We start from the raw sequence: 11,739 nt of genomic DNA, 5'->3' as shown, positions 1-11,739 counted from the left end.
GTGCTTGAACCTTTCTTTCGAAATCAACGGATACATGCCACAACACACCACACAACCTTAGACTATTTCCCCTAACACATGTTCCCTCAACGTCCATTATATATATATAAGCTCATTGTCACTTGTCCTTGATCTTCTTTACTCACACTCATTGCCCTTTGTGTGCATTTGTTTTTGTTACCTTCTTTTTCTTCGTATCAGGTAAACAAGAGTGAAAGAGACTCATGGGTCAGAAGATCAAGATTGGTATCAATGGTACTCCAATAATGCCATTTTCATTTTATTTTATATTTTTGTCTCTGTCTCAACTTTGTTTGAACTTATCAACTTATTTGATTAGTGTTAAAGTGAATATCTTCGAAAATTGATCCTTTCATGTGTGATTTCACATTATCAGGTTATGTAAAAGGTTTTCAATTTTTTTTTAATATATATATATATATATATATATATATATGGGTCCGTCGCTTCTCAGCAAATTTTTAACACTAGGATACACGTGCGGATTCTATAAAAAAAAAAAAACAGGATTCAGACGCGCGTATTCTGTGTTGCTGCAAGTTTTTCCTTCTGCAGTCACATAAGAAGTACTTTCCCCTATATATATATATATATATATATATATATATATATCAAATCAAACCATTTTCAGTTAAACCCGATTAGCTAATGTGGGGTGGAGGCAATCTTTGAAAGCAGCCTTACCCTTGCATAATTACAAAGAGATTGTTTCCTAGATTCGAACCATGACTTTGCAGTCACGAAAAAAACAACTTTACCACTATTACTGTTCGCCCTCTAATATATATAAATATATATATTATTTCATTTATTTTTATTTTTATCTCTTTATATTTTTTATTTGGGTTCATCTAACACCGACCCCAATTAATTTGAAATAAAAGTGTTGTTGATGGTGATGTTAATTACTGTTGATTTGATCATGTGAGATAACACGTGAGAGGATCCACTCCTAAAAACTTTTGTTGGTGTTTTTGTTTTTTTTGCTTGGTAGATGATAAATAATGTGTGTGTATATATGTGCTTGCTCTTGATGATGAAGGATTTGGAAGGATTGGCCGTTTGGTGGCAAGGGTGGCATTGCAGAGAGATGATGTTGAGCTTGTTGCTGTTAATGATCCTTTCATTACAACTGATTACATGGTAAGCAAAACTCTAGTATTTTGTTGGGTTTGCAAATAGCAATGAAGAAAGATCAACTATCATTTGTTTCAAATTTGTTCTGTATATACACTCTGTGTTCATCCCTGAAGTCACATGTTACTGAGTTCAGTCCTTTAATAATTTGGAAATTTTTTCCTGCAGACTTACATGTTCAAGTATGATACTGTTCATGGGCAATATAAACACCATGAAATTACACTTAAGGACAACAAAACCCTTCTCTTTGGTAGTAAACCAGTCACTGTTTTCGGTATCAGGTATATTCTAATACTATGTTAAGTAATTTGGATGTGGATACAATATGACTTACACTATGAACCAAGTTCTCAGGGTTAAATTGTTTCCTTATTTTATTAGGAACCCTGAGGAGATTCCATGGGGTGAGGCTGGAGCTGATTATGTTGTTGAGTCCACTGGAGTTTTCACTGATAAAGATAAGGCAGCTGCCCACTTGAAGGTTTGTCATTAAGGATTCAAATCACATGGTGCTGTGAATCAATTATATTTGTCATTGCCACCATCTATAATTGTTCCTTTGTGATTGAAAGGTCACAAAATTCAGGAAATAACCTCTTTGTAATTATATAAGGATAAGATTGCGTACAAGAATTATACTTACCCACCCTCGCTAATCAGAGTTTAATGGGGAGTGATTTTTAAGTATCTTGGCAAACTTTGTTTTCAATCTAACATGGTTTCATAATCTCAGGACATTAAAATTAGTGTGGAAAATGTTCATCCTGCAAATACTTTTCTATATTTTCCATTGTATGTTTTTATGGGGTTCTGCAAGCATTAATTATACCAGTTTAATGGACCAAGGAGAGAGGAATGCTATTTGTTTCAAGAGCCATGTTCAAGAATATTTACTAACCAATGTTTTAGAAACCTTTTGGAGGGATTTTGATTTTTAGTGTTTTCAAAGTTAAAACCCTGTTTGATCTCATGTTTGGTCTTTTCTCTTAATTTTGTGGTTTATGTCCTATGATATTAGGGTGGTGCAAAGAAGGTCATTATTTCTGCCCCTAGCAAGGATGCCCCAATGTTTGTTGTTGGTGTCAATGAGAAAGAATACAAGTCAGATATTAACATTGTTTCAAATGCTAGCTGCACAACCAACTGTCTTGCTCCACTTGCAAAGGTAGTTTGTCTTGTAGTTGCTTCAAGTTGGAAAGAAAAATTCTTGTTATTTTGGGAAAAACAAAACTCAATTAAGTGATCTTGTTGAAATATATTCAGGTTATAAATGACAAATTTGGTATTGTTGAAGGTCTCATGAGTACTGTTCACTCTATTACTGGTAAGTATGTAACGTTATGCATTACTCTTCATTGCACAAAATTCATTATTTAATTGACTTGTCTTTCTATGTTACGCAGCCACCCAAAAGACTGTTGATGGACCATCAATGAAGGACTGGAGAGGTGGTAGAGCTGCTTCCGTGAATATCATTCCCAGTAGTACTGGAGCTGCTAAGGTATCTATCTGACTTGTATATATAATTTTACATAGCCACAAAAAATATGTTTAATCTGCTAATTTTTTTTTTTGTTATTTGCATACTAATTTGACATGCATATTTTCCAATATATTGTGTGTACCTTATTTTAGTACCTCAAAAAGTTGAGCTTAATCCTTCTTTGTCCAGTGTTATATACCACACAGGCTAACTATAGGGTCACCTAAGTAGCCAAAAAAAAAAAAAATCTAGGTCCTTAGCTTTACACAATTCAACTGCATCATCATCATCCATTCATTCACGTGTCTTCATCTAATAGCTTGAGTTTTTGGAATAATTGGTTCATGACATTATCAGAGTCTATATAACTAAGTGGTCTAGAGTTTTTTCAAGCCCAAAGAGCTCATGCTTGAAGGGGCATGTTTAAGTTTTGGGAAAGTTGATTCATAACAACATCCCTTTCCCTTCCTTTGTTCATGTGATTTCAAGTTCGAGTTACCCTTTAAGTGATAGTAAACCTGCAACATGTGAATGCAAGTCGTTATATCTGATCAACCAGTGATGTGCTTTCTTTTCTAGTCCCAGATGTTCTGGCACTCCCCTCTCCCTCGGTAATGATTCCAATGCTTAACAAACCCTTCTATCAATTTTTATTTTTTTAAATTGAGAAATAGTAATGTTTTTGGAAAAACTATTCAACTTTTGCAAAGCATGTTAGTAACTTTGAAAATTAGTAATGTCAATTAAGCCAATGATAACTTTTCCTAGAGTTGCTGAATTTTGTATTTGTTATCTTTACTAAATTATGTTCCATTTTTCCAATTTTTACTATCTTTCAATACATATTTAGAGTACTCACACGAGTTCTTTCTGACAAACAACTGTGTGGCCATTATATTCATAACTTTACAGGCTGTTGGTAAGGTGCTGCCAGCACTGAATAATAAGTTGACAGGAATGTCCTTCCGAGTTCCCACTGTAGATGTTTCAGTGGTTGACCTCACTGTTAGAATTGAGAAGGGAGCCAGTTATGATGAAATTAAAGCTGCTATCAAGTAATAATAAGCTTTTTTCTTTAAGGGGATAAGGGTATTCTCTTTTATTATTTTTCCAAATGTAGTTCCTATGATAAAGTCCTCATCTTCACTTGTTCACAAATTTTTCATAGGGAAGCATCTGAGGGAAGTTTGAAAGGAATCCTTGGTTACACAGAGGATGATGTTGTGTCTACCGATTTTGTTGGTGACTGCAGGTGATGATGATACTCATAGTTAATAAATTAGCATGCCATCATCATGCATTGTGTAAATTATTTGGTTTTAGCTTTAGCAAGAGGAACTAAGGAATTAGGATTAACAATTAGATGTGCCTTGGTCTTTTGGTACCTTTGCTAGATTATGTTACTCTTGTTTTGTACTTATTCCCTTATTGCTAGATTTTGTTACTTTTAAAATTTTGCAAGTGAATTAGTGAGATGAAGCTTACCATGTGATCCACTACATGCTCTGGCAGGTCAAGCATATTTGATGCAAAGGCTGGAATTTCTTTGAATAACAATTTTGTGAAACTTGTCTCTTGGTATGACAATGAATGGGGCTACAGGTAAAACAAATTTCTATGCCTTTTCTTTTATCTTTTTACAAATGGTTAGTTTTTCTGTTAAATTTGTGAGCTATCCTTTAAAATATTTTAGGTGATTGAATTTAATTTCTTGTTGACAAAAAAAACACCATAATCATAGGATCATCTTCAACATTTGTTATTTGGTGTCACATTTAGGCCTTTCTTTGAAGTAAATAAAATGAACATGAATAATGCATGTATGTATTTGAGTCAGTTTATACATTATTTAATCTTGTCCCAAAAGATAAAGGTTACACACATACAAATCAGTCTTTGAAGTTAGTACTCTATGCAGTGCCATCAAGTTCTCACTATAAATGGTTTTTGATTTCTTGTGCACTTTTCATCCCTAATTTCACTTTCAATGATGTTTCTTTTCACTGCAGCTCACGTGTGGTTGACTTGATCCGACACATGGCTTCAGTTCAATGAGCTGCAAGGAATTTGGCTCATATTTCATGCCTTGATGCTTCTATCTTAGAGATCAGCATTCAGCAAAGTAGATTTTGGAATAATTTTGCCTCTGTTAAATGAGCTGCAAGGAGCTTGATCCAAATCTCATGCCTTGAAGCTCCTATACTTTGCATTATTAGCATTCAGTTTATTGCTCTAAGTTTATTAAGTAGTATTTGGAATAATGTTTACTTTTTGGATGATGTAGTGAAAATACAGGAAGTGGTGTCAGGGTGGCACCCTCTACTTAAGACTAATTATACTATTAGATTTCTTCTTGTCAAGGATAGTATTAATTAACTGCTAAGTTACCATATTCATTATTGGCATCGAATCTTGAGAGATATATGTTACTCGGTGATATCTATCTATATTTGTATCAATGTTTTCTTACTTTTATTAGCTCCTACGCATTTTTTGGAGGGTGTTCTTTGTTACAACATTTTCTATTTTAGGAGGATAAAATGCTAAAGTAAAGAAAGAAAAAAAAGAGTTCGAAGTTACCTTTCCATTTTCCTTGTGGTTCTTTTTGTGGATGTTCCGAGACAATGATATAGCTGAACATCAAACAGAAAAAGCAAAAGCTAAGTTTTACTACATTATTGCATAAGATACAATAGTCAGCTTAATGACATTTACGTAATCAAATTTATTGGAAAAGTACCTTGTGGTCATGACCAAGTTGAAGTCTCTTAACAAAAATTAATGTTTTACACAACATTTTGACCATGACTAAGCTACATCCTGTACTTGCATGACTATTTTGAGGATACACAATTAGGTGTACTTTGGTTGCAAGTACACATAGAGTCGGCAAAATGGGATTGGCTCGGCGGGCCAACCTGCCCAACCCGCCAAATGGAGTGGGACGAGCTGAGTTTTTCAACCCATCTCAAAAGCGGGCCAGACTCATTTTTTGGCAGGTTAATGACGGACGTAAACGGGCCGAGGCGAGTCAGTGTAAAATAAGCTCGGGCTGGCGGGCTAACCCGCCAAACGGGACGGGGTGTAGCGGGCTGACTCATTTTTTGACGGGTTGATGGCGGGATGAGGCGGGACGGAGCAGACCACCCACTTTGCCACCTCTAAGTATATGCTATATATGTAACAATTAACGATTTATTGTAACACCCCGTTCTAGAACCGGTTTGTTAACATCGCATTATGATATTAAGCGCAGTTACAATCACATTGGCTCAATTAAAAATCCGGATAAATTTTTCTTTTTAAAACGACGCCGAATTTAAAATATCCAATTGTGTGATCATAACCATATTACTTTGCGGAATCAGATAAACCAAGCTTAACATCATGTTCTTATTCCATTTTTAAACCATTAATTTACTTCTTATTTATTTCCCAACTTCTACTATGTTGTAGATCTCTTCGTTAGCTACTCGTGGTTTCAAACCGCTCCTCATTTGGAGCCCTGTAGCTCAAGTTATGACAATTTTACTAACTTAGGTGTATGCTGAAAAACTACGCGGGCAGGGCGCTTAAGCGCGCTCCAGGGAGCTTAAGCGCCCACAGACAGAGGGAATTTACATTTTTAGCCACCAAGGGCGCTTAAGCTCGCTCCAGGGCGCTTAAGCGCGCTACCTGGGCGCTTAAGCCCCCATTTTGGGCGCTAAAGCCCCAGGCGGCAGAAAGCTTTTGGTCTTCACAGGTGCATCAGGGCGCTTAAGCCCCCTCCTGGGCGCTTAAGCCCCCTGAGCAGGCTTAAGCCTCCATTTGCAGGCTTAAGCCCCCTCTTCTGGGCAATTTCCTATACTCATATTTTTCATGTATCTTTCTTGGGGAATCAATCCTACACATTTTACAACCTATTTAACAAGCTTGTGATATCCCTATATCATTGCTTAACTCTCATCCTCTCATCATTGATTTAACGGAAATTGGGCAGCATAACCTTTGTTTTCTCAACGTTTCCCAACTTAGCACAAGGTACCTAATTGACTTTCCAGCTCAACATATCCAATACATAAAAATACATTCATGCATTTAACTTACAGTAATCATCATACACAAATATCTTCATTACTTACAATATTACATCATGTCTTAATTACAAATCTCATATACATGCCAAAGGACTTAGCTACAAAATGAACATGATCAAAGCAAGTAACCATGTATCAGATACCCATTACTACTACAATGATCATGCACTAAGTCCTCCAAAATACATCATATGACATCAAAATATACATATAGCAATGCTAAATGGCATGCAACTCAACATGTCCAGCTATCAGGTACAGTCTACTCATGCTTCTTGCCTCGATCAACCTCACCTCTATCAGTACCTGAAATGATGCCCCACAACACGGGGTGAGATATACGAATATATCACAGTAAACCAGAGGTCCTTGGAGATCACTCCACCCTAAGGTTCACTTTGATGTACACATAATCATAATAGCTTAACACATTCTTATCAGCAAGCATCACATGGACTTCCAAGAGAGATCCACTAAGGGCTGTTTCTCTTAGGCTCTTACCACATGGAGATCCACATGGGGCTGTTTCCAAGGGAAGTCCTTTCCTCAATCTATTCAAAGAGAGATCCTCAAAGGGCTGTTTCTCTTAGGCTCTTACCACATGGAGATCCACCTAGGGCTGTTTCCAAGGGAAGTCCTTTCCTCAATCTAGGAACCTCCAAGAGGGATCCACATAGGGCTGTTCCTCTTAGGCTCTAACCACATGGAGATCCACATAGGGCTGTTTCCAAGGGAAGTTCCTACCAATCATCCTCATCATAATACTATCACTCATAACCTCAATCACAATCCTCAACCATTACCTCATTCATTATTGCTACTTCTATAATCATTCCTCAATTACTCTTAAACAATCAAACATCAACCAATAATCATCAATCAATCATAACATGTATCAATGCATGAATCAATGCATGAGCATACAATCACTATCATAATTACATATCACATCTCATAAACCATTTCTCCTCAACGGAGTATGGTGGAACACTCAATGGGATCAACCACAAGGTCCAAAGGTTTACCTTGCTCTTTGAGCTTTCCTCAATTGCACACAACCCCAAGGGTTGGTCACTCCACTTGGTCCTCTTGCCTCAATCCTATCAACACAAGGAATACAATCAAACAATGCTAACAATGCAAGGAAATCCATAGTTCCAAGCCTAGATTTCTCCAAACATCAAAGCATACTAAAATAACACTATAAACTCATTTCTACCGATTAAATGTCATTCCTAGCATTTTTCACAACATACTCTAAGCCACATTCTTCCTTGAACATAGCCAATCTACTCAACATTTCATAAAAACCCTAAAACACTATTCATTAACCCTAAACTCATGCAAATCTCCAAGAATCATGTGAAAGAGAGTGGAAACTTACCACCAATGATCACACAATAGAGGAATGAGTGTTCCTCAAGCTTCCATGGAGGTAGAAACTCCAAAAACCCCACACTTCTCAAAAGGGGCGAATCTTTGGGGACCAATATCTCTCTCCACAAGGACTCCCACTCAAAACCAAGCTAGGATTATGAAAGAGGGGAAGATTTAGAGTAGTTTAGGCTTTTGAATCACCCAAAACGGTTGGGATTTGCTCCCACTAGGTTTTCCCTCCTTCTTCCTCTCTTCTCCCTCTCTTCTCTTCTCCTCCTTTCTGTTAATTAAGTCTTTTACTTAATTTTACTCACTAAAACATGCTTAATTATTTAATTAAAATTAATCAATTAAATGCTTAAGTTTGGGATATTATATTCACCCCACCTTTTTAACGATTTTGTCCTCAAAATCGACAAAACCACTCATTCAATCATCTATGGATTTATCGGATAACTCTTCTTGTGTTCCCGAAGTTACCCTATTAATCAGTTCCTCTTTTCCTCATCATCTTATCATAAGATGAAATGTTTCATTCATGATTCAATCTATGTTTTATAATTAGGTGATACTAATATGTTCAAGCACTTTTATCTTTCGTTTTCCTCCAGGGTCATACCTATTCACTACCTTCTGCGGTCCTACTAATAACCTCATACATAAAATCTCATCTGATGGAACTTCCAAGAGAGATCCGCTATGGGCTGTTTCTCTTAGGTATCTGACCACAAGGAGGTCCCGAAGGCTAACTCCAAGGGAAGTTCCCCTCAATATAGACCTTTCATGAGAATTCTCTATCTCATAGGATACTATCCTCATGGAGGTAATACCACTACATCCATGGAAAGGTCATTGCATACAATTTACCATCTTTTAGCAATCAATACATAGTCTAGTCTTTAATTACTAGACATAACGAGTCACACAATCATAATTGAGTCCACAGTCTAAGCACGTGTGGCTCCAACCTCAATAAACTATGCATGTCATATTAATCTACATGCGTCATACCTCCCGTCAAGTATGGGAACCTCTCTAGCTGGGGTTGGGTCGAAGTGCTAACATGTGCCGCTGCTGGAAGACCAGAGACCACTTGCACATGAGCAACTCGTCCCACGATTTGGGGACAATCCCTCGCATAGTGACCAGGTCTAGCACACTTGAAACATACGTTTTGACCCATCAAACAAACGCCCTTGTGATGCCTCCCACAGTTGTCACACTGGGGCACAAGAGGTCTTTCATTGTCCCAACTCTGTTGACTCCCGCTTCTCTTAAACTTTTCCTCAGATTGTTTAGCTTGTAATCTTTCTTTAATATTCCTGTCATCCATCTTCTTACCCTTTTCTGAAGTAGAGCCAATTGCTCCACTAGCACCAGATGCTTGTGCCTCGGAAGACTTCTTACTTTTCGGCACACCATAAACTTCTTCCACCTTCCGGCATTGGTTCACGAATCTACTAAACTCTCGGATGTCACAATTTGACATCTTTCGAGACATCTTCTCATTTAGACCCCATTGAAATTTAGAGATCATCTCGGCCGGAATGGGTAAGGCTCTCCCATAGTTAGCATATTTCACCAATTCATTGAACTTGGCGAAATATTGGTCAATTGTCATCGACCCTTGCTTGAGATCGTTATACTCATTCTGTTTCTGTTCCCTAGCCTCCCTAGGGAAGTAGTTATCCAAGAACAACGTCTCGAACAACCGCCAGGTGATTTCCCGGCCTTCAGCTTCTAATGGCTGCACGGTATTGGTCCACCAATCTTCCGCTTCCTCTTCCAGCATATAAACACAGTAGGCCAACTTCATTGCATCAGGGCATCTCATCACCCTGAATATCTTCTCCATAGCTTGGAGCCATTTCGCAGCCGCCATTGGCTCATAACCTCCCTTAAAAGAAGGAGGTTTGTGTTTTCGGAAAGCCATCAATCTTCTTTCTTCAGCTTCATGCTCGTCAACACGCTCAACACGTGGTTGACGAACCTCAATGTGATGGCTATGACTATCAGAATGGTGGCTAGCCTCACCTTCATTGTTACCCGCTACACCCTCTTCCTGTGAAGGAGGTGGAGAAGGCGTAGCAGTGTGAGGAGGAGGAGTGGGTTGCCGGTTCACGGGCCTAGGATCCCTCAACGTCCTCAACTCGGTCATCATCGCGGCCATAGCAGTCCGCGAGTCTTCATTTGTCTTTAACAAATTTTCATTGGCTTGCCTGCTAGCAGCTAACTCTCTCTGAACGGCTGCAAGAGCTTCAGCCACGGGATCAGGCGGTACGCCCGTTGCCCCACGGCCACTTCTGGGCCTCACAAGAGCAGCCAAAACAGGTTCTGGCTGAGCATTGGTGTTTGATGGTCCGGGGTTGTTTCGGTGCCTCGTCAGGTCACTACACATGTTACACAAAGAAGTGAGTTGATCAGGCCCACACTTAGTGATCACAAATGCAATAATCATCAAGAGTACTAAAACAACTATAAAGCATCAAACACTAAGCATACTCAACAATAGCTAACAGTTATTCCCGACGAAACTGCTCTGATACCATAAAATGTAACACCCCGTTCTAGAACCGGTTTGTTAACATCGCATTATGATATTAAGCGCAGTTACAATCACATTGGCTCAATTAAAAATCCGGATAAATTTTTCTTTTTAAAACGACGCCGAATTTAAAATATCCAATTGTGTGATCATAACCATATTACTTTGCGGAATCAGATAAACCAAGCTTAACATCATGTTCTTATTCCATTTTTAAACCATTAATTTACTTCTTATTTATTTCCCAACTTCTACTATGTTGTAGATCTCTTCGTTAGCTACTCGTGGTTTCAAACCGCTCCTCATTTGGAGCCCTGTAGCTCAAGTTATGACAATTTTACTAACTTAGGTGTATGCTGAAAAACTACGCGGGCAGGGCGCTTAAGCGCGCTCCAGGGAGCTTAAGCGCCCACAGACAGAGGGAATTTACATTTTTAGCCACCAAGGGCGCTTAAGCTCGCTCCAGGGCGCTTAAGCGCGCTACCTGGGCGCTTAAGCCCCCATTTTGGGCGCTAAAGCCCCAGGCGGCAGAAAGCTTTTGGTCTTCACAGGTGCATCAGGGCGCTTAAGCCCCCTCCTGGGCGCTTAAGCCCCCTGAGCAGGCTTAAGCCTCCATTTGCAGGCTTAAGCCCCCTCTTCTGGGCAATTTCCTATACTCATATTTTTCATGTATCTTTCTTGGGGAATCAATCCTACACATTTTACAACCTATTTAACAAGCTTGTGATATCCCTATATCATTGCTTAACTCTCATCCTCTCATCATTGATTTAACGGAAATTGGGCAGCATAACCTTTGTTTTCTCAACGTTTCCCAACTTAGCACAAGGTACCTAATTGACTTTCCAGCTCAACATATCCAATACATAAAAATACATTCATGCATTTAACTTACAGTAATCATCATACACAAATATCTTCATTACTTACAATATTACATCATGTCTTAATTACAAATCTCATATACATGCCAAAGGACTTAGCTACAAAATGAACATGATCAAAGCAAGTAACCATGTATCAGATACCCATTACTACTACAATGATCATGCACTAAGTCCTCCAAAATACATCATATGACATCAAAATATACATAT

At 38.3% G+C, this 11,739-nt stretch overlaps 1 protein-coding gene and 1 long non-coding RNA gene across 3 annotated transcripts; one reads left to right on the top strand and one right to left on the bottom strand.

Annotated features, from left to right (window-relative positions):
• Positions 1 to 204: 204 nt before the first annotated feature.
• LOC133296933 (glyceraldehyde-3-phosphate dehydrogenase, cytosolic-like) lies at positions 205 to 4,730 on the top strand. 2 transcript variants are annotated; one of them, XM_061495975.1, is made up of 11 exons: positions 205 to 255; positions 1,064 to 1,164; positions 1,327 to 1,442; positions 1,543 to 1,642; positions 2,180 to 2,242; positions 2,425 to 2,485; positions 2,565 to 2,662; positions 3,557 to 3,699; positions 3,813 to 3,896; positions 4,157 to 4,246; positions 4,654 to 4,730. In XM_061495975.1, the coding sequence occupies exons 1-11, from the start codon at positions 225 to 227 to the stop codon at positions 4,697 to 4,699; spliced, it is 933 nt and encodes a 310-aa protein (XP_061351959.1). In that variant the 5' UTR covers positions 205 to 224; the 3' UTR covers positions 4,700 to 4,730. The 2 variants fall into 2 exon arrangements, with proteins under 2 accessions (XP_061351959.1, XP_061351958.1); XM_061495974.1 differs by having other exon boundaries at positions 2,180 to 2,326.
• A 2,019-nt stretch (positions 4,731 to 6,749) lies between these two features.
• Positions 6,750 to 8,159, bottom strand: LOC133296929 (uncharacterized). The gene is made up of 3 exons (XR_009749576.1): positions 8,105 to 8,159; positions 7,746 to 7,820; positions 6,750 to 7,026 (listed from the first exon to the last, which is right to left on the bottom strand). It is a non-coding gene; the product is annotated as an uncharacterized LOC133296929 (long non-coding RNA).
• Positions 8,160 to 11,739: the final 3,580 nt, after the last annotated feature.

The sequence above is a fragment of the Gastrolobium bilobum genome, unplaced genomic scaffold, assembly GCF_033153095.1.
Source record: "Gastrolobium bilobum isolate Gb01-03AN ecotype WA unplaced genomic scaffold, APGP_CSIRO_Gbil_v1 utg54160, whole genome shotgun sequence".
Classification (NCBI taxonomy): domain Eukaryota; kingdom Viridiplantae; phylum Streptophyta; class Magnoliopsida; order Fabales; family Fabaceae; genus Gastrolobium; species Gastrolobium bilobum.
The sequence above is the reverse complement of the archived record's forward strand: the minus strand, read 5'-3'. Positions and strand labels throughout refer to the sequence as shown.